Source organism: Nomascus leucogenys, chromosome 22a (genome assembly GCF_006542625.1).
Source record: "Nomascus leucogenys isolate Asia chromosome 22a, Asia_NLE_v1, whole genome shotgun sequence".
Classification (NCBI taxonomy): Eukaryota; Metazoa; Chordata; class Mammalia; order Primates; family Hylobatidae; genus Nomascus; species Nomascus leucogenys.
Genome location: NC_044402.1, coordinates 97,682,994 through 97,705,959, shown reverse-complemented (window position 1 = coordinate 97,705,959; position 22,966 = coordinate 97,682,994). Strand labels below are relative to the sequence as shown.

The 22,966-nt window shown below is 40.7% G+C and overlaps 1 protein-coding gene across 3 annotated transcripts in view; it reads left to right on the top strand.

Moving 5' to 3' along the window:
• The window catches only part of SF3B1 (splicing factor 3b subunit 1), a 45,630-nt gene extending 34,997 nt beyond the window's left edge, over positions 1 to 10,633 (top strand). For 2 of the 3 annotated variants that reach the window (XM_003253881.4, XM_030802545.1), the window contains 11 exons: positions 349 to 494; positions 591 to 737; positions 951 to 1,076; positions 1,540 to 1,761; positions 2,040 to 2,222; positions 2,307 to 2,418; positions 3,888 to 4,008; positions 4,353 to 4,484; positions 6,137 to 6,409; positions 9,281 to 9,497; positions 10,004 to 10,633. In XM_003253881.4, the coding sequence (XP_003253929.1) occupies positions 349 to 494; positions 591 to 737; positions 951 to 1,076; positions 1,540 to 1,761; positions 2,040 to 2,222; positions 2,307 to 2,418; positions 3,888 to 4,008; positions 4,353 to 4,484; positions 6,137 to 6,409; positions 9,281 to 9,497; positions 10,004 to 10,162 (1,838 nt within the window). In that variant the 3' untranslated portion in view covers positions 10,163 to 10,633. Of the gene's footprint in view, positions 1 to 348; positions 495 to 590; positions 738 to 950; positions 1,077 to 1,539; positions 1,762 to 2,039; positions 2,223 to 2,306; positions 2,419 to 3,436; positions 3,507 to 3,887; positions 4,009 to 4,352; positions 4,485 to 6,136; positions 6,410 to 9,280; positions 9,498 to 10,003 lie in introns of those variants that run through there. The other variant, XR_004027777.1, reaches the window with a different exon arrangement.
• The last annotated feature ends 12,333 nt before the right edge of the window (positions 10,634 to 22,966 follow it).

Genomic DNA, 22,966 nt, shown 5'->3' with positions numbered 1-22,966 from the left:
CAAACTTTTGGGCTCAAGTGATCCTCCTGCTCAGCCTCCTGAGTAGTTGGGACTAGAGGTACACACACAGCCCGTCCATGTTTAATAGGACAGCTGTCCTAAAATTTGGGCTACTGATTTGGGGAGATAAATGGAAAGGCATAGCTATACAAACTATAGATTTTATGATGGGTTTGTAATATTATCTGCTGACAAGCTACGGTCCGTATTTTGCTTTTACCTAATTTTGTTTAATGTGAACGTATTCTGCAGTTTGGCTAAATAGTTGATATATTGCGAGACTCTGGATGATACTGTGTAACTTAGGTAATGTTGGGGCATAGTTAAAACCTTTGTTTGGTTTTGTAGGTCTTGTGGATGAGCAGCAGAAAGTTCGGACCATCAGTGCTTTGGCCATTGCTGCCTTGGCTGAAGCAGCAACTCCTTATGGTATCGAATCTTTTGATTCTGTGTTAAAGCCTTTATGGAAGGGTATCCGCCAACACAGAGGAAAGGTAAATCCACCAATTACCTTTTGATTTATCTTCATTAAAGTTAAGGCGACATAAATCTAAATTACTAAAGTACATATATTTTTTATTTAAACATAGGGTTTGGCTGCTTTCTTGAAGGCTATTGGGTATCTTATTCCTCTTATGGATGCAGAATATGCCAACTACTATACTAGAGAAGTGATGTTAATCCTTATTCGAGAATTCCAGTCTCCTGATGAGGAAATGAAGAAAATTGTGCTGAAGGTAATTATTCCAGATTTGTTAATGTAAACTGGATTTGTTTCATGGTTCTAAGAGAATTTTAAAGTGTTTTTAAAAAACAAACAAAAAAAACTGTTACACGAGTACTGTTTGATTTGTTTTTAAATTTTATTTTTTAAAATCACGTAATCAGCAATGAGTATTCTCTTCATTTCAGGTCAGTTGATTTATTATTACTATTTCTTAACCTTTTAGGTGGTAAAACAGTGTTGTGGGACAGATGGTGTAGAAGCAAACTACATTAAAACAGAGATTCTTCCTCCCTTTTTTAAACACTTCTGGCAGCACAGGATGGCTTTGGATAGAAGAAATTACCGACAGGTAAGCTTTTATTGTAAAAGAATATTCTCAAAAGTCCTTTCGACTCATTCTTTAGTCAACTTGAATGCATGTTATATATTATTTTTTGCCTTGATTATCTCACAGTTTATATGTGCTTGATTATGAAAGGAGATGGATTTTAGTCAGCCAGTTAACTTCCATTTTGATTTTGGATTCAAGGATTAATACTTAACTGTGAATTGATGTTTTTGTCTGGTAAATTCAGTGCTTTATCTGGCTAGATGAAACATGGACACAGTTTTACCTTGAATCATGTTAACTTATACTCATTTTTCGACGTTTGGTCACTTTTCTCTTCAACTTTAATAAGTAACAATGAATCATTCTTACCATGTTTATTAGCTAAATAAGTAGTATATTTAGAGTATTTGGTTTTCATGATGTTGCTTTATTTCCTTGGAAAAGCGGTCTAAAAGGTTTTTTGTTTTTCTGTTCTTTTTAGTTAGTTGATACTACTGTGGAGTTGGCAAACAAAGTAGGTGCAGCAGAAATTATATCCAGGATTGTGGATGATCTGAAAGATGAAGCTGAACAGTACAGAAAAATGGTGATGGAGACAATTGAGAAAATTATGGGCAATTTGGGAGCAGCAGATATTGATCATAAACTTGAAGAACAACTGATTGATGGTATTCTTTATGCTTTCCAAGAACAGACTACAGAGGTAATGAAAACTATTATGGCACATTGCTACTGACTTTAATATTTGTAGAAAAGCATATTAGTTGGCAAGCAAATTGTTCTAGAATGCAATTGACTTTGAAGTAATTTTTAAAATGCTCAGTGGGTTACCAAAAAATATTCTACCTCAAGTTCTAAGATTTGATGTAAAAAAACAACAACAGATGTTTGGGTGGTTAGAAAAGGTTGACTATTAGTATATTTCAACTGTGCAGTCATAAACCAAATGAATATGTCTTTTTTTAAAATTTATTTTTTTAGGACTCAGTAATGTTGAACGGCTTTGGCACAGTGGTTAATGCTCTTGGCAAACGAGTCAAACCATACTTGCCTCAGATCTGTGGTACAGTTTTGTGGCGTTTAAATAACAAATCTGCAAAAGTTAGGCAACAGGCAGCTGACTTGATTTCTCGAACTGCTGTTGTCATGAAGACTTGTCAAGAGGTAAACTTTTGTATCAAATTCTTACTTCTTCCCCAAATAGTTTAATGTAAATAGTAACATTTAACATTATTTGTTTTATTATAGGAAAAATTGATGGGACACTTGGGTGTTGTATTGTATGAGTATTTGGGTGAAGAGTACCCTGAAGTATTGGGCAGCATTCTTGGAGCACTGAAGGCCATTGTAAATGTCATAGGTATGGAATTTGCTGGTTACCTAAGACTTTTTCTTGTTTTAACTTTTTCTTTCTTTTTTTTTTTTGTAAGTAAAATCTTATTTAGGAGTTGGGAGGTTTTTGTTACTTTTTTAAAAGCACTTCAAGATTGTAGTTAAGTCGGGGGATGTCACAAAAGTCTTGTTTCCCAAAACCCATTTATATTTTACTTTAAAGAGAAAAAAAGGGTAAGTTTAGGACCTACATAAGAGGTGGGAGTAGTCACAGCTCAAAAAGATTTGAAGTCATGGAATACAGGACCCTAGTAGAAATAGTGTGTCAGGTGAAATATATTCTGCCATGTTCTGCTGCGGGGTGAAAAGGCAATCCTAAAGTTTTAATGTAGTTTTAGAACAATATGTATATATTTAAACCTTGAATTAGCGATTATGACAGGTTTTTTGCTTGTCATCAGTTTCAAGGAATATAATCAGAAAAGTGAACTGATCAAATTATTGTCTTTATTTACATACCCAAGTTTTAAATACTGTCCATTCAGTTTTCTAACCCATAACACAGCTGTATTACAAATGGTCTTGGATATGGAGAGCAAAGTTTTTATTCTGTTAGGGCAGTATGACAAAGAAAACAAATGGTTTCTTGTATTTAATCTTTTTCTTAAATTGATTATAACTGTTGCCAAAGGTAACTCCTGCAGCGTTTAGAGGCTCTGATAACCTAGCAGAAGTCAAAATAGCTGACTGTGAGAGAGCCACTGTTTGTTTTTCCTCATTTTGTAAGAGGTATTTATGTGATACACATTTTTAAACTATTGTATTTGCATATAATCTTCAATGCAACCCGGTCCTCTATACTTGAAGATAGCTACTTGCCAGAAATCATTTACATGGCCACTTGTAGGGCTCTGGTTTGCAGGGAGTTTTAAACCATATTGTTTGTCAGAGAGGCATGGGAAGAGCAATGGAGAGAGAATCAGAGCAAGTGATTCTAGTTAGAGCAAGAGCCCCTGCCAGCTGCCTCCTTTTTTCTCTCTTCGTAGGTGTAAATACCATCCAAGTATGCCCTGCATTGCAGGGAGACTGGAGATCTGTTTGTTTTGCAGTTAAAGGGTAAGGGGGCCCTTTCTGGAAATTTTTGCTTTATTTACATGTTTACCTCTGGCTTATATTGTTGTGTACGGCCGGAACATAAGCTGTCCCCATATTTAAATGTCAGTGCACAAATACATTTCAGAACCAAACAAAACTTTTTTGTTATTGAGTATCCATCATCCTTTAAATCACTTCACTGATTTCTTTCATTTCTATACATAATCAAAAATTGTTAATAAAAGTTAAAAACGATTCTGAGTCTGGTCAGAATCTGGGGCTTTCTCTTTGCCTAGGCAGCTGTAAGTTTATGCATAGTCATATATGACATTGCTAAGTAAAAGGAAAGTGAACAAAAGTTGCAATTCAAATGTTGATAGTTTATTGACTTCTATTAAATAGGTATGCATAAGATGACTCCACCAATTAAAGATCTGCTGCCTAGACTCACCCCCATCTTAAAGAACAGACACGAAAAAGTACAAGAGAATTGTATTGATCTTGTTGGTCGTATTGCTGACAGGTAAGCAGATTACCCACACATTTTTATAAGCAGTATCAATTTTCAAATTTGGCCACTTTGTATTCAATTAGCAAAATTTCCTTAATGTCCCTAATATAAGTGTATAAGATTAGGCTATCCAATATTAATATTTTCAGTCAAATTTCAGTTGGGATGGTAATGGGGGTGGCAATGTAATTTTAGGACTAAACCTGTAAGACTAACTCTTCAGCCTTTCTGAAGAGTAATAAGTTTTATTTAATACTTAAAATAAGTTAATCATGTTTTTAGAACTAAATTTGCAAATTTATCCTTAAAGCTTTTCTTAATGTCACAATAATTAATATGTGTATTTTTTAAATTAGGGGAGCTGAATATGTATCTGCAAGAGAGTGGATGAGGATTTGCTTTGAGCTTTTAGAGCTCTTAAAAGCCCACAAAAAGGCTATTCGTAGAGCCACAGTCAACACATTTGGTTATATTGCAAAGGCCATTGGGTGAGTGTTATTTACTTCCATTAAAAAAAAATTACTTTATAATAAATCCATTGTGGTATTAGAAAATACTTTCATGTAGAAATCTCTTTTGAGGCATGGTCTGAATAATGCAGTTGAGAAAGCTCTTCATTTAACCACTGACCTTCTGATTATTGGAATGTATTGTTAAATTCAATTTTTTTTTTTTTTTTTTTGAGACAGAGTCTCACTCTGTCACCCAGGCTGGAATGCAGTGATTCAATCTCGGCTCACTGCAACCACTGCCTCCCGGGTGCAGGCGATTCTCCTGCCTCAGCCTCCCCAGTAGCTGGGACTATAGGCATGCACCATCATGCCCAGGTAATTTTTGTATTTTTTAGTAGAGATGAGGTTTCACCATGTGGGTCAGGCTGTTCTTGAACTCCTGGTCTCAAGTGAGCCACCTATCTTGACGTCCAAAAGTGCTGAGATTACAGGCGTGAGCCACCGCGCCCAGCCTGTAGTCTTAAATTCTTAATTAAAATAGATGGAAGGGTTTAAGTTTTACTTTAATTACACTTTAGGTGTTTTCAGGGAGGGAAACAGTACCATTTTCAGAAAAATTTAAAATGTGTGCTGGTCTAGGATATTGCTTAAACTATTAAGGCAAGTTTTTAGTCTCACAGCATCATTTAAGTCTCATATTAATGCTTTATATGTTTTAAAAATCTTATTATAGATTGTTTGAGCCCAGGAGTTCAAGGTTACAGTGAGCTGTGATTGTGCCACTGCACTCCAGCCTGGGCACCTGGGCGACAGGGCGAGACCCTGTCTCTAAAAAAAAACAACAAAAATGCTATTCTAACATTACTCCACGGATTTAACTGAATTATAGCTGCTTTGTGAGATAATCTATGGTGGTTTGCGTCCACTCCGTCACAAATAAAATAGGAAAAAACAGTCATTGTAGAAAACGAGACACCACATGTCCATGTGGCTTAAGAAAATGTTTTCAAGGAATATGACATGTGAATGTCTGATTAATTAGGTAGAATTAACCAGACAACACCCCCTCCCCTAACACACACTCATTCTTCTCCTATTTTGGTAGCATAATACTTATTTCAGTGGTGATGGAGTCAAGACATTTGCAAGAATAGCTGTTGTGCAAGCTTTTAGCCCCAATGTCCCTCTAAGTTTATGTCAAAGAAGAGGCAAATAGATGCAGCAAATTGTGTGAGAGGAAAGATAAAAGGAAAAGAGATTTTATATGGTTTATAATGGGAGACTACAATTCGGATATTCCCCTCACCACTCCTACCTAGTTCTAATGCCCATTTTGACAACTCAGAGAATTACTCACTTTAAACATTTAGTTAAATTTCTTTATATTTCAGAAAGTTTAAAAACTGAAAATTATATTCGAAAATTAATTTAACTGGAAATTTTTAAAATTTGTACAGCTATGACCTCTGATCTTCTCAGAGTTAACTTTTTTAAACTGACCTTTTGATTTATATGAAATTTTTATATAGAAACAACAATGCCAGTGACTTGAAAGTATTGCATTTTATAAAATTACTGAGTTCCCCATAATTATTAATACTTAAAAGTTTTCATCTTTATGCATTTTTTTCTTCCATAAATTTTTGACTTATAATGTAACAGCTTGTTGACCCATTTGTTTTTTTTAGCCCTCATGATGTATTGGCTACACTTCTAAACAACCTCAAAGTTCAAGAAAGGCAGAACCGAGTTTGTACCACTGTAGCAATAGCTATTGTTGCAGAAACATGTTCACCCTTCACAGTACTCCCTGCCTTAATGAATGAATACAGAGTTCCTGAACTAAATGTTCAAAATGGAGTGTTAAAATCGCTTTCCTTCTTGTTTGAATATATTGGTGAAATGGGAAAAGACTACATTTATGCTGTAACACCGTTACTTGAAGATGCTTTAATGGATAGGTAAGTGACTTGAACTAAATACAAGAAAATAATTATAACTCTTCCTTCATTTTAGAACATCCTGAAATAGTTATTAGATGACTTTTTACTGTAACATAGTTAAAGAAAAGAATTCTAGCCTGGAGTCTTAGGACATTGTAAATATGACTTGCTATTTTAAAATAATGTGCACGCTGTAGTGATTCCCCAGACTTTCTTTCAAGTTCCCCCACCCCCTTTAAATCTCTTTTCATATCTATTGAACTAACTAAATTTTGAAAAGGGTTGATTGATAATCTTTTGTTTTCAAAATTGGTCAAATATAGTTAGAGGACATGATGAGCAGAAGCTAATTGGCAGAGACCTGATCTTTTTAGCTTTTTGTTGCAGGTAAAGGACAGGTTTCTTTTAAGCCTTTGAATTACTGAACAATAGCCTGCCAGAGCTACACTCTTCCTATTGCAGGTCCCTGGTGTTTCAGATGGTGACCACCAGTACAGTACTGTTCGAGTTATTTGACAGATTGCTAATACCTTTTACCATCTAGACCGACATACAGCCTTAAACACAGAAGTAACTGAAGAAAGTGCAAAGGAAAGTGCAAGCGTAGTAAGGGAAAGAACTGTTTCACTGGCTCTTTGTTTTTCAGGAGAGATAAGTTACTCAAATCAGAGCCCATTCAAATACTTTTGTGTACAGATTAAAGTTATTCATTAATAACCTTCTGAAAGGGAGACTTAACTGGACTCGACAAGTTACCAGAACGTATATATGCAAGACATGGAGACAAAGTAAGAATTGTGCTCTGTAAAATCCTGGCTGCCCAGGGCTAAAAAAAATGAGGGTAAATCACCCTTGCTCCGTATTCCTCAGTGAGAAGTGCCTGAGCACCATAGTGCAGTCATTAATGTATGTCACCTGCAGTTAAAAACTTTGTTCTGTGTACTAAGAAGTTGAGGGAGTAATTCCCTTGAAAATTACTAAATGAAAAGAATACTTCAGTTGGAAATCTTATTAATGAGGAATACTGCTTCATTCTTATGCTGAATGACATTATTTAAATAAATAGGAAAAACAAGAATATTAGTAAATACAAGTATTTTTCTCTTTTCTCTTTGATATGGTCTGTGTTACTATCTTTGGAGCAAAGTGTGGAAACTCATTTTTTTTTTAGACGGAGTTTCACTGTGTTGTCCAGGCTGGAGTGCAGTGGCATGATCTCGGCTTACTGCAACCTCTGCCTCCCGGGTTCAAGTGATTCTCCTGCCTCAGCCTCCCAATTAGCTGGGACTACAGGCGTGTGCCACCATGCCCGGCTAATTTTTTGTATTTTTGGCAAAGATAGGGTTTCACCATGTTAGCCAGGATGGTCTCCATCTCCTGACCTCGTGATCCACCTGCCTCGGCCTCCCAAAGTGCTGGGATTACAGGTGTGAGCCGCCGTGCCCGGCCTGGAAACTCATTTTCATACCCGTTGCAAATCCCATTATGTTAGCCAGTGAGCTCATACTTGGTTGAATAATTGTGGAATGAATAACCCATTGATTTTTCATGAACATAAATTCAGTTAACATAGGAGATGATAGTTATTTCTGTAGGTTTGAAAAAATTATTGACCTTTTGTTCCTCTCCCCAAATTGAGTTACTGAATGCAACTTAACCTTTACGTGAGAAGGGAATTTAATTTTAATTTAGTTACCTATTATATATCAGTATCTGAAGTACTAGTAAAGATTTAAGTTTACAATCAAGAGTTTAAAATGATTTGGGAGGCCAAGGTGGGAGGATTGCTTGACCCCAGGAGCTCAAGACCAGCTTGGGCAACATAGCGAGGCCTTCCCTATCTCTAACAATAAAAATAAAAAAAGAAAAATAATTTTTCTTTTTTTTTTTTTTGAGACAGAGTTTTGCTCTTGTTGCCTAGGCTGGAGTGCAGTGGCACAATCTCAGCTTACTGCAACCTCCGCCCCCCAGGTTCAAGTGAGTCTCCTGCCTCAGCCTCCCAAGTAGCTGGGATTACAGACATGTGCCAAAACGCCCTACTAATTTTTGTATGTTTAGTAGAGACGGGGTTTCGCCACGTTGGCCAGGCTGGTCTTGACCTCCTGACCTCAGGTGATCCATCTGCCGCAGCCTCCCAAAGCGCTAGGATTACAGGCATGAGCCACCATGTCCGGCCTGAAAAATAATTTTAAAAAAGAGAAAAAAGTTTAAAATAAGATATTACTGTTTATTATTCATATGTTAGAATCACATGCCTCGTCTTTGGTAGCATAATAAAGCCAAGACTTCACAGAGCCCTCCTGCTCATATTCCTTTTAAAAGTTAATTAGAAGGCCAGGCGCAGTGGCTCACGCCTGTAATCCCAGTACTTTGGGAGGCTGAGGTGGGCAGATCACAAGGTCAAGAGATCAAGACCATCCTGGCCAACATGGTGAAACCCTGTCTCTACTAAAAATACAAAAATTAGCCAGGCGTGGTGGCACATGCCTGTAATTCCAGCTACTGAGGAGGCTGAGGCAGGAGAATTGCTTGAACCTGGGAGGCAGAGGTTGCAGTGAGCCAAGATCACACCTCTGCACTCCAGTCTGGGCAACAGAGTAAGACTCCGTCTCAAAAAAAAAAAAAAAAAAAAAAAGTTATTTAGAAAATATGGCTTAATGAAGCTTGAGTCATTAAAGCAAAAGTCCTCAAGTGGAAGCTATTCTAAAGGATATATTAGATACATGAAATGTTAGGATGACTTCACATCTATTCAGTGCACTGTATTAGTAATTTAGTTTCTAATAGGCCGGTGAATATTTCCTGTAAAACTAAGACCGTATTTTTAAGGATTTTTTCCCCTTTCTTATAAGACCGTATCTTAAAGGACTTTTTTCCCTTCCCTTATAGAGACCTTGTACACAGACAGACGGCTAGTGCAGTGGTACAGCACATGTCACTTGGGGTTTATGGATTTGGTTGTGAAGATTCGCTGAATCACTTGTTGAACTATGTATGGCCCAATGTGTTTGAGACATCTCCTCATGTAATTCAGGCAGTTATGGGAGCCCTAGAGGGCCTGAGAGTTGCTATTGGACCATGTAGAATGTTGCAATATTGTTTACAGGTAAGTTAAAGATTTTTTTTTTTATTCGGTGATTTTTTTTTTTTTTTTTAATAATACTTTAAGTTCTGGGATACTTGTGCTGAACGTGCAAGTTTGTTACATAGGTATATATGTGCCATGGTGGTTTGCTGCACCTATCAACCCGTCATCTAGGTTTTAAGCCCTGCATGCATTAGGTATTTGTCCTAATGCTCTCCCTCCCCTTTCCCCCCACTCACTGTAAGTTAAAGATTTTTAAAAGATGACTTAGCAAGAAAAGTAGTGTATTGAATTAAGTTACTTTTCCTGATTATCAATAGGGTATATTGTGCCATATGGTAGAACAATTGCGTGGTGAGGGGGGAGTGAGTTTTGTCTCTTCCATTGCAGCTTTGTGTAATTACTAGGTTCCCCTGCCAACTCCCCAAGGGAAATAATTTTGAATCATATCTTTACGATTTGTTAATTTTGTTAAGGTCATGTATGTTCTTGAAAATTGAAATAATGTAACCGTTCAATTATTTTAGGGTCTGTTTCACCCAGCCCGGAAAGTCAGAGATGTATATTGGAAAATTTACAACTCCATCTACATTGGTTCCCAGGACGCTCTCATAGCACATTATCCAAGAATCTACAACGATGATAAGAACACCTATATTCGTTATGAACTTGACTATATCTTATAATTTTATTGTTTATTTTGTGTTTAATGCACAGCTACTTCACACCTTAAACTTGCTTTGATTTGGTGATGTAAACTTTTAAACATTGCAGATCAGTGTAGAACTGGTCATAGAGGAAGAGCTAGAAATCCAGTAGCATGATTTTTAAATAACCTGTCTTTGTTTTTGATGTTAAACAGTAAATGCCAGTAGTGACCAAGAACACAGTGATTACATACACTATACTGGAGGGATTTCATTTTTAATTCATCTTTATGAAGATTTAGAACTCATTCCTTGTGTTTAAAGGGAATGTTTAATTGAGAAATAAACATTTGTGTACAAAATGCTAATTTGTGTGTGTTTTTTGAACATGACTTGTAAAATGCGGAACTTTGATAAAGTATTGGTTTATGTGGAATAAGTGGCTTAATTTCATTTTCTGTCACCTGGTTTATAGAAAGTAGTTAGCCGAATAAAAACTATATAAAGTGATGGCATCTTTGTCAAAATTCCATTGTTGTGTTAATAATGACAGCAAGAAGAGTAGCCTCAGGGGGTGTTCCCCTTAAACTAGCACAACCATTCCATCATCGTAGAAAAGTAGCACTTTTGCTAAACTGTCTTGAATATTTTGTACTTACATAGCGCCTTTCATCTCTTGATTTCTCAAAATGCTTTATGAACACATTTAAAGGAAGTAGTTTAAATCTTGTCCAACGCTTGACAGGTCTGCTGCATTTAGCAAGTGAAGAATTTGACTTTACTTCCAAACTGCTTTCTGCCTATTAGGAGTGAGGATACCTAAGTAATGCTGATAGGTATCAGGACAATGTTGGGCTTTTCTCCATGCTATAAGCCACTACTCAGCAATGCATCAGTAAATACCTATTTAGCACCCACTGTATGCCAGCCACTGTGCTTATATGCAGGGGATGCAAAGGTGCATGAGACCTGCCCTCTACCTTTAACAACAGTATAATGGAGAAGGGGAGACAAACCTTGTTACAGATTCCTTATGTGCTGTGATAATATACAGTAACAGCAGCTAAAATGTCTAGGTTTGCTTAGCTTTGTATTCAGTAATAAGTTGATCTAAGAGTTCAGCATAAACTGAATGAAATGCCATTTAATGGTAGAGGAACCAAGCATTAAGGCAGTACTAGACTTAATTTTTTAAGCAAATATGTAAAGTACATTTTCAAACTTTTCTAATGTTATGGCCCCAAATTTCTTAGTTTTGGCCTTTTTACTACCTATACTATTTTTACTGTTTTGTTTTGTCTCCATGTGGTAGTACTTCTGTGAACTCTAAAGGGAAAATAAATTCTGCAAGCAGCATTAGTATATAACTACTACTGTAAGTAAAACCGCCTGTTGACACTTTAGGAGTTCCTGCTTCAGAAGCTTAGTTAAGAAACAGCTTGTGGCCGGGTGTGGTGGCTCATGCCTGTAATCCCAGCACTTTGGGAGGCCGAGGCGGGCAGATCACGAGGTCAGGAGATCAAGACCATCCTGGCTAACGTGGTGAAATCCCGTCTACTAAAAATACAAAAAATTAGCCGGGCGTGGTGGTGGGCGCCTGTAGTCCCAGCTACTAGGGAGGCTGAGGCAGGAGAATGGCATGAACCCGGGAGGCGGAGCTTGCAGTGAGCCGAGATCGCACTGCTACACTCCAGCCTGGACGACAGAGAGAGACTCCGTCTCAAAAAAAAAAAAAAAATTACTTTCAACAAATTGATACTGAGCATTAAGGGTTTCCAAGTTGGATTTGTAACTCCTCATCATTCCTTGTATGACAACTTTCTGAAAATATGTCACTAGTAAAATTAAACCAAACTCATCTTTCTGTTGTTAGAAGTTTTCAGCAGTACTTCCATGCAACTTTAAGTCTCACTGCTCTCTATGGTTGATGTCAAATGACCTTCAGTAATGACTGAGAGTTGAATACAAATAGATTATAAAGCCAAAATTTGATGTTAAATGACTCAGGAAATTTTAGTTGTATTTTCAGTTCATGTACTTAGTAGCCTACATTTGCTTGGCCTCTGGCTCTTTATGGAAAATAGGCTTTGTAGTGGCAGTGTGGAGCAAAGGAGACTGTTAGACCTTAATTAACTTTTTTTACTGATGCAAATAATTTGAGGATAGAGAGGAGGGAAGTAGTGAAAGCTATGACCTAAAAAATTGGGACCAAATAGAGGCTCACAGATATTTGGATTATTTTATGTGCTTATTATTAAATAAGGAAAGCATTTTGTGATATGTGGAAGACGCTATGTGAAGTTTTACCTATCTTCTCAAAGACCTTTTCTTTTGTATTTTCTTTTGGTGTTTCTTAAAGCCAAACTAAGAAAGAAATGTTCTTAAAGAGACAGGGTGGGTTTTTCTGTGGGCCTTTGTTGGTTTTTCTGTGGGCCATCGCCCTCTAATGGAATTGATCTCTGGCTGTTTGATTTTTTTCATATTGTATTTTTAAAATTTGTTGTACAGTGCCCTGTGAGCACCAAGTACCACTAGATGAATAAAACGTATTATATCTAAAGTCTTAGTAGACCAATTTTTAATCTTAGTTGACTCTTGTTATCACACTGCACTCTGTTGTGGTTGTGCCATTTTTGCAAAATTGAGCTCTTTCGGTTGTTTTCGAAAAAAGGGAACTTAGTGTTGAAAAACCAGAGAACTTTTTCTTTAATAAGAAACTAAAAAAGTTGCAGCCACGTAGGTTCAGTTTGGCTCTTTGGTTTCCAGTGGCTCTCAAATCCCATAAGGTTAAAAGAAAACACTACAGCTACCCTGGGGTTTCTCAACCTTGGCATTATTGACATCTTGAATCAAATAAGTCATCATTGTGGGGGTGCTGTCCCCTGTGCCTTGCAGAATGTTGAGCAGTGTTCCTGACCTCTACCCATGAGATGCCAGCAGCACACCCCCATCCCAGTGTTATAACCAAAAATGCCTCCAGACATTGTCTCATGTCCCTTGGAGAGCAAAATCTCCCTAGGGCGAGAACCACTGAGACCATTGTTTAAGCAGGACTTACATGTTTAATAAAATTAAAGCATGATATATAAAGCATTTGATTTTAGGCAGCAGTTGTCTAGGAAGTAACTAGAAATACAACTTAGCAAATACTTAAATGCCTACCTTGGGGTAAAGCTCCGCATAAGTCCTGGGAGAGTAAGCTGTGCAAATGTGTAAGATGACCCCGCACTGATCCTCAGAGCATCTTGTGACAGGAGCCAGGTGGGCAGCTCGGGCAGGAGTGCTGGAGGTGGCTTGGTGCTCCACTTGGGATGCTGGTCTTCAAGCGTTGGGTTCTCACCTGTGAGCTGGCGATAGGTGGGTTATATGGTACGGCTGGAAGAGGAGGGCAGATAGGGCACAGAAACCCCTTCCTCCCCTTTTAAAAAATTTGGATAGGAAGCCATGGAGGGAATTTAATGTGACTTGATAGAGAATTTAGGTTTGCAAGGCCGTCAAGATTTGTAGGCAGGAGGGAAGAAGTAAGTAAACCAGAGTGAGTGTAGTCAGTGACATCTCCAGTGTTCTTGCTAGAATAAGTTTTAAAATTTATTTTGTGGATTCTAAAAAGATTTTAAAAGGACATGCTTGGGCCTTGGACAGTTACTTTTTTATAGCCTGGCTGATTAATGAAGTTCTGGAAGGAAATTTTAACATGTTAGCTGAGAGGCTGGCGAGGGGATTTAATCTAAATAGGTTTGTGCTAGGAAAAAACTTGTAAATAGAAGAAATTTTTTCTATAACTCTGCCCAAACTTTGAAAAAAGTTGAAAGACTTACAATGAGCAACTGTATATTTTCCACTTAAATTCAACAATTAAAATTTTGCTATTTTGCTTTTATATGTTTATTTTAAATAGTGAATTTCTTGAGACAATTTTCAAGCAGTATTGCTGAAGAGAAGTTTGGACTAGGTAAAATAGAGGAGGAGGCTAATGAGCTAAACAAAGTGGGCAACTGCTTGAATGAATAAATGATGAGGCGGAGAAGGGTGGAAATCAATCACAGATGGAAGGGCTTTCCTGAAGAGGAGGAGCAACATCTTTCCCTGAGTCCCATAAGGAAAAAGATACGGTGGGCTATAGGCATGAAAAGTTGGTCTATGGCATGTCAGAATTTCAAAACAGTTTTCTTGGTGCTTTAGAAACAAGTAGACATAGTGAGGAAAATGAGACTTGTGTAAAAAATTCATGCAAAAAGAAGCTGGTAAAGTTTAACACTCAGACACTCTGGTGTCTATAGTATGTATAATGTGTAATGTATAAACTGATGCTGTACATAGTTTTGATCACAGAAGCAGAATATAATTTATACATTTGGGATGAAAAGCACTTAGCACCAAGATGATCACCAAGGAAGAACTGTTCACATGCCACATATCTAGGCCATTGTTACTCAAGCGCGGTCTGGAGATTGGCATCAATGTCACATGGGGATTTTAGAAACATGCTTGTAGGCTCCATCCGGAACCTGAATAAGAAGCTGCATCTTTGGGCTGGGCTTGGTGGCTTCGCCTGTAATCTCAGCACTTTGAGAGGGTGAGGCAGGTGGATGACCTGAGGTCGGGAGTTAAAGACCTGCCTGACCAACATGGAGAAACCCCATTTCTTCTAAAAATACAAAATTAGCCGGGGGTGGTGGTGCATGCCTGTAATCCCAGCTACTCGGGAGGCTAAGGCAGGAGAATTGCTTGAACCTGGGAGGCGGAGGTTGTGGTGAGCCGAGATCGCGCCATTGCGCTCCAGCCTGTGTAACGAATGAAACTCCATCTCAAAAAACAAACAAATGCATTTTTATAAGATACCCAAGTAATTCATATGCCATTAAAATTGAGAAGCACTAGACTAGGACACCACTCCATTCTCAATGTGGCAATAACAGTAAAAAAAGGATGGAAGTGCCTATTTGGGTATGGAAGCAAGTGGGCCTTAGACACAGCCAAGAGGTTATCAAAACACTTCCAGGAAGGTACTTTGCTGGAACCTGGGTGAAATTAAAAGAGAGGGTGCAGGAAGCCTTTTTTATTTTAATAAAATCCATTGCTTTTTCCAATAAAGCAGGTCAGCATAATGTAGTTAATAAACCTCATAGGTGTATCTCCGTGTTGCTTCTGCTGCTTACTAGTTGACTGACATTGGTTGTTGGAGAGGCTTGGACTGGAAGAGGAGAGCTCACTGTCTTGACACTGGTATGAGGTCGCCTGGGGGAGCCAGGTAGCCTTTGGGAATCCTGGCTCTGCCCTTACTGTGCCCTGACAGAAGAGTGGAACAGGAAGGCAACACAGTATAGGTTTAACAGTTGGCTCTGCAGTTAGTCCCGGATTTGTAACCTGGCTATGCCACTAACTGGTTATGTGAGCTTGGGCAAGTTTTTTACCTATCTATCCTTCAGCTTTCTCATTTGTAGAATGGGGATAATAATAGTACCTACCTCAGTAAGTGGTGGTCCTTGTAAAGATTAGCTAAGATAATGTATATAAAGCAAAATGCCTAAGCACAGCACTTAATAAATGTCTAATGGCTGCTGCTGTTGATACGGTTATTTTGTTATTATTATAGAGATGGGATCTCACTATATTGCCCAGGCTTGTCTCAAACTCCTAGGTTCAAGCAAATCCTCCTACCTTGGCCTCCCAAAGTGCTGGGATTTGCAAGTGTGAGCCATCGCTCCTGGCCTGTTATCATGAGGGAAAAGACCTCTGTTATTGCTGACATTAGAAGGGATGGAGATTGGCAGGTGGCTTGAGGAGCAAGCACTTTGGAAATAACTCTTGAGGAAGTAGAAGGCACTCATCAGGGATGTTTAGATTGTCTGGGAATCCCAAGGGATTGCAAGGTATTCTTTAGTATTGCTCAACAGTCCAGCTGGCTAGAGAACGTATTTGGTTGGACTGATCTGCAGGTGCAGCAGAAGGAAAGAGAGAATTAGGGGATTGTTGTGAGTTTGCCTGAAGACTTAAAAGCATAGATTTGGGCTGGGCATGGTGGCTTACACCTGTGTTCCCAGCACTTTGGGAAGCCAAGGTGGGTAGATCATTTGAGATTAGGAGTTTGAGACCAGCCTGACCAACATGGTGAAACCTCGTCTCTACTAAAAAGGCAAAAAAATTAGCTGGGCATGGTGGCGCATGCCTGTAGTCCCAGCTAATCGGGAGTCTGAGGCAAGAGAATCGCTTGAACTCGGGAGGCGGAGGCTGCAGTGAGCCAAGATCACGCCACTGCACTCCAGCCTGGGTGACAGAGCAAGACTCCATCTCAAAAAAAAAAGTATAAATTTGCTCTTTAAATCTTCGAATCATTTTAGATGGAACTAGTGTCATTCAGTGGTTAGAAGCACCTGAGAAGCACATCCCTCAAGTTTTATTTCCCTGGGAATAGTGACATGATTCTACCCCGAATGCTAAACAAATGAGATATATAGTTCAATACATTTTCATTTTCTAATGGGGATTTTTACATTTTTTTCTTTAATTATTTGAGACAGTGTCTTGCTGTGTCACCCAGGCTGGGGCACAATGGCATAATCTAAGCTCACTGTAACCTCTGCTTCCTAGGTTCAAGCAATCCTCCCACCTCAGCCTCTAAAGTAGCTGGGACTACAGGCGCATGCCACCACACCAGGCTAAGTTTTGTATTTTTTGTGGAGATGGTGTTTTGCCATGTTGCCCAGGCTGGTCTTGAACTCCTGAGCTCAAGTGGGCTGCCCGCCTCGGCCTCCCAAAGTGCTGGGATTACAGGCATGAGCCACTGTGCCTGGCCTACTTATTTATTTATAGAGCTGGGGTTTTGCTATGTTGCCCAGGCTGGTCTTGAACTCCTAGGCTTAAGTGATCCTCTTGCCTCAGTTTCCCAAAGTGCTAGGATTACAGGTGTGAGCCACTGTGCCCAGCCATATATTTTAATTGCATTGAGTAATCATGAACAAATGATCTACCTGGATTTTGAGTTCGTGAGATGATAACTTTAAGGAGGTTTGAGAAATGTTTCTCAGGGGCGTAAACACAGTATCTACAATTTAAATCACGAGGACTTCATTTATTTGGCAAATATTTACTAAGTGCCAGCTATCTACAAGGCATTTGCTAACTATTAATACTATAAACATAGTTGAAAAGGTCCCTCCCTGTAAGGTGCTGGAAAAACTTCCTTCACCTGGGAGCTTCCTTCACGTGGGAGGAGTGAAAGTGAGATTAGGTGGGAGCTTCAGGAGAAGGGCGTACTTTTTAGGGAAAAGTTAGAATTGCATAAATGGTATTGAAAGGGACAATGAAGAGCCTTGGCAAAATAGTGGAACTGGGAAAGCTTGGGTTGTGTCTAAGAAAATAGGGTAGGGGGACAGCCCAAATGATGAGAAATAGTGGAAGATCAGATGTAGCCCCAGGAATTCAGGGCCAGTATCTGCTATGTCTGTTCAGATCTGAACCTCTAGCACCCAGTACCGTACTTCCTTTCCTAGGCACCCAATATGTATTTATTGAACAAATGAATGGATGAGAGGTATTTTGGATTCAGATTACGGAATGTCTCTGTATTAGTCTGTTCTTACATTGCTATAAAGAAATACTTGAGACTAGGTAATTTATAAAGAAAATAGGTTTAATTGGCTCATGGTTTTGCAGGCTGTAAAGGAAGCATGATGCTAGCATCTGTTTGGGTTCTGGGGAGGCCTCAGGAAACATAATCACGGCAGAATGCAAAGGGGGAGCAGGCACAGTCACATGGCCAGAGCAGGAGCAAGAGAGAGAGAGGAGGGAGGTGCCACACACTTTTAAACAACCAGATCTGGCAGGAACTCACTCACTATCATGAGAACAGCACCAAGAAGATGATGGGGCTAAACCATTCGGGAGAAATTCACCCCTATGATCCAATCACCTCTCACCAGGCTTTACCTCTAACACTGGGGATTACAGTTATACATGAGATCTGGGTGGGGGCACAGATCCAAACTATATCATCACTCTCTAAAGGCCATTCTTAAACTTTATCTTATAGGCAATGGGTAACCACTGACTATTCAACATTCACTTATTCCACAAGTATTTATTGAAGATTTTAAAGTAGGAAAATGGCATGAATTGAACCGTGCTTGCAGGAAGATCAATACCTCTAGTTCATTTCCTTGATCCAGATCATAGATATATAAAGAGCTTATCCAGCAAATGTTCTCAGAGCTGAATTAGTTCAAAGATGCTCAGACTAAGTCATGGTCCCCACCCAGCTGCTTTCCTCCCACCTCCTTAACTGTGATACTGTGGCCCCTGCTGGTGGCTGCCTCAAAGCTAGACAACCACTGCCCAAGAGCTGGGACAATTGTGGAAGGGAACGGTATCAAACTGGTTTTGTGTTCTTCGGATTACTTGCTTGTTTGATTCTTTCCTTAAAAGTTTACTTTAGAGGTCTAGAGGGTGTTAGTCAGAAAAATAGCTTTTTTATACCACAAAGGGATCTAGGATATTCCGTATTTTCCAGGGGAAAATGATTTATAGAAAATCTTCCAAATGACCCTGGCTAATCGGATTTGCAGACAAAGGGCAGGTGGACATTTTCCACATGAGGAGTTGGGACAGGTGAGCTGTTCGTGTTGTTTCTGGAGCCTGGAGCTGCAGCACTCTGCCCAGCCACCCTAATAGATCATGTATACAAGTGACAAGGCAGGGAAACAAGCAGGCAGTGCTCTGAAAAGGGATGCATGACAGCTATTACTTAATATTGTCTTGGAGAAAAAAGAACAAGAAGGAAAATCCTTTTTGAATGCAGTGCTGTTTTCTTGTGTGCTGAAATTTACTTATTTATTTATTTCATTTTTTGAGACAATGTCTCACTCTTTTGCCCAGGCTAAAGTGCAGTGGCATGATCACAGCTCTCTGCAGCCCCAACCTCTCAGACTCAAGTGATTCTTGCACCTCAGCGTCCCAAGTAGCTGGGACTACAGGCACGTACCATGCCTGGGTATTTTTTAAATTATTATTTGTAGAGATGGTGGTCTCCCTATCTTGCCCAGGCTGGTATCAAACTCCTGGACTCAAGCTGTCCTTCCACCTTGGTCTCCCAAAGTGCAGGGATTACAGGTGTGAGCCACCATGCCCAGCCTAAAATTTTTGTCTTGATAGCTTTTTGTTTTTGTTTTGAGATAGGGTCTCACTCTATCACCCAAACTGGAGTCCAGTGGTACAATCATGGCTCACTGCACCCTTCACCTCCGAAGCTCAAGTGATACTCCCACCTCAGCCTCCCAAGTAGCTGAGACTACAGGTGCATGCCACCGCACCCAGCTAATTTTTGTATTTTTAGTAGAGACGGGGTTTCACCATGATGCCCAGGCTGGTCTTGATCTCCTGGGCTCAAGGGATCCGCCTGCATCAGCCTCCCAAAGTCTTGGGATTACAGGCATGAGCCACCATGCCCGGCTTTTCTTGTTAGTTTTAACAAGAATCAATTAACTGGGGCTAGCAAAGAAGAAAATCATTCCTGATTTTGGTGAGATGTGTGCAAATAGACAATGTCTAAAAAAGAATGTCATCATGATTAGAACCTGTGTTCAAAGGAAAAATTATAAAACCTACATTCATTCAATAAGTAATTTAAGAACACGCTTTACATTTGATTAGTGCTTTATAATTTCCAAATGCATTAGCATTCATTCGCTCACTTATTTCTCACAGCACCTTTAAGAAGTAGACGCTTCTTATGCCAACTGCACAGACGAGAAAATTAAGGCTCAGAGAGGTTAACTGATGGTGCGGTTATTTTAAGCATGGCTGGTCTGACTCCAAGCTGATGCTCTTGCCATTGATGCATGTATTCTCCATTATTTTCAGCTTTTTTTTTTTTTTTTTTTTTTTTGAGACGGAGTCTCTGTCACCCAGGCTGGAGTGCAGTGGCACGATCTTGGCTCACTGAAAGCTCTGCCTCCAGGGTTCACGCCATTCTCCTGCCTTAGCCTCCTGAGTAGCTGGACCTACAGGCGCCTGCCACCATGCCCGGCTAATTTCTTTTTATATTTTTAGTAGAGACGGGGTTTCACCGTGTTAGCCAGGATGGTCTTGATCTCCTGACCTCGTGATCTGCCCGCCTCAGCCTCCCAAAGTGCTGGGATTACAAGCATGAGCCACCGTGAGAGGTGACAGCATGCTGGCAGTCGTCACAGCCCTCGCTCGCTCTAGGCACCTCCTCTGCCTGGGCTCCCACTTTGGCGGCACTTGAGGAGCCCTTCAGCCCACCGCTGCACTGTGGGAGCCCCTTTCTGGGCTGGCCAAGGCCGGAGCTGGCTCCCTCAGCTTGCAGGGAGGTGTGGAGGGAGAGGCGCGAGCGGGAACCGGGGCTGCGCACGGCGCTTGCGGGCCAGCTGGAGTTCCGGGTGGGCGTGGGCTTGGCGGGCCCTGCACTCGGAGCAGCCCGCCGGCCCTGCCGGCCCCGGGCAATGAGGGGCTTTGCACCCGGGCCAGCAGCTGCGGAGGATGTACTGGGTCCCCCAGCAGTGCCAGCCCACGGGCGCTGTGCTCGTTTCTCGCTGGGCCTTAGCTGCCTTCCCACAGGGCAGGGCTCGGGACCTGCAGCCCGTCATGCCTGAGCCTCCCAACCCCTCCGTGGGCTCCTGTGCGATCCGAGCCTCCCCGATGAGCGCCACCCCCTGCTCCATGGCGCCCAGTCCCGTCAACCACCCAAGGGCTGAGGAGTGCGGGCGCACCGCGCGGGACTGGCAGGCAGCTCCATCTGCAGCTCTGGTGCGGGATCCACTGGGTGAAGCCAGCTGGGCTCCTGAGTCTGGTGGGGACTTGGAGAACCTTTATGTGTAGCTCAGGGATTCTAAATACACCAGTCAGCACTCTGTATCTAGCTCAAGTTTTGTAAACACACCAGTCAGCACCCTGTGTCTAGCTCAGAGTTTGTGAATGCACCAATCCACACTCTGTATCTAGCTACTCTGGTGGGGACGTGGAGAACCTTTGTGTCTAGCTCAGGGATTGTAAACACATCAATCAGTGCCCTGTCAAGACAGACCACTCGGCTCTACCAATCAGCAGGATGTGGGTGGGGCCAGATAAGAGAATAAAAGCAGGCTGCCAGCCAGCAGTGGCAACCTGCTCAGGTCCCCTTCCACACTGTGGAAGCTTTGTTCTTTCGCTCTTTGCAATAAATCTTGCTGCTCCTCACTCTTTGGGTCCACACTGCTTTTATGAGCTCTAACACTCACCGCGAAGGTCTGCAGCTTCACTCCTGAAGCCAGCGAGACCACGAACCCACCGGGAGAAACAAACAACTCCAGATGCGCTGCCTTAAGAGCTGTAACACTCACCGTGAAGGTCTGCAGCTTCACTCCTGAGCCAGCGAAACCACGAACCCACCAGAGGGAAGAAACTCCCAACACATCCCAACATCAGAGGGAACAAACTCCAGACGCGCCACCTTACGAGCTGTAACACTCACCGCGAGTGTCCGCGGCTTCATTCCTGAAGTCAGTGAGACCAAGAACCCACCAATTCTGGACACAAACCTGCCCAGGTATTTTCAGCTATTTTAACTATCAAAATTAGTTTTTAACACTGTTGTTCTGAACTAATGAGAGGTGTATGATTTTTTTGAGGGGTGTCATTTTCATACTAAAATCCATTAGGACTGATAAAGTCAAAGTCACCAGGAGACCAGGAGGATGGAAAACATTATTATACAGTATAGAAATAAATGAATATTTAATGTTTGGTAGAGAATGAATTACAGGGACATAAAAAAATGGAAAATTTTTGCCAAAACCCTGTTCAAAGGGAAAACGTATGGCTCATTGAAAGATGAGGCACTAAATGGAAATGAGATAAATAATGGAAAACTGTAAATAATTAATGTCTTGGCATGTGTGTGTACTCTGATAAAGACAAAACTTTCTTTTGTCACTTAGTTAACTGGTTTCATGAGGTGAAACAAGTTCAGCACTGAGGGGAAATAGTTTTTTTTATATTCTCCAATTTAAAACTTTTAATTAAAAAGGAAACTTTAATGTTGAAAATGCAAACTTGGGGAGGGCAGAAATATCACACACAAGGCTGTCACTTCACACTTGGAGGGTTGCACAGCGGCCAGGCAGAGGTGCTTCTCACTTCCCAGATGGTGGGCAGCCAGGCAGAGGAAATAGTTTTATGAGCAATCAATTTAGGTGTTTCCTGGAGGTAGAGTTTTCCAATCCCACAGATGATCACTGTTTACTCCCCGCCTGGTGTTTCGTTGTGTCATTTTGTGAACAGTAGTTCTGATTACGTACAAATTTCTGTTGGCTGTTTAGTGGTCCCCTTTCTCTTCAGGTTTTGAGACAGAGTCCTCAGTTAGATAGCGCGCACACACACGCACACACACGCACACACACACGTATGTATTTTGAGACAAGTTCTCGCTCTGTCCCTCAGGCTGGAGTGCAGTGGCGTGATCTCGGCTCACTGCAGCCTCAACCTCCTGGGCTCGGTCGGGTGATCCTCCCACCTCAGCCTCCTGAGTAGGTGGGACTACAGGCACATACCACAATGCCCGGGTAATTTTTGTGTTTTTTTAGAGATGGGGTTTTGCCATGTTGGCCAGGCTGTTCTCGAACTCCTGGGCTCAAGTGATCCACCTACCTCAGCCACCTAAAGTGCTGGGATTACAGGCGTAAGCCACTGTGCACGGCCAGATAGCAAAATATTTGAACTCTTGTGGATGTGGATAGAATGCATACAGAACATCCCTGGTGTGATTCCGTCCTGTGCGGCTGTTCTCTGGAGCACCGTTTGTTTATCTCCATCCTCGTTCTCTCCCACCTAAGTGCATGCTGCCACCTG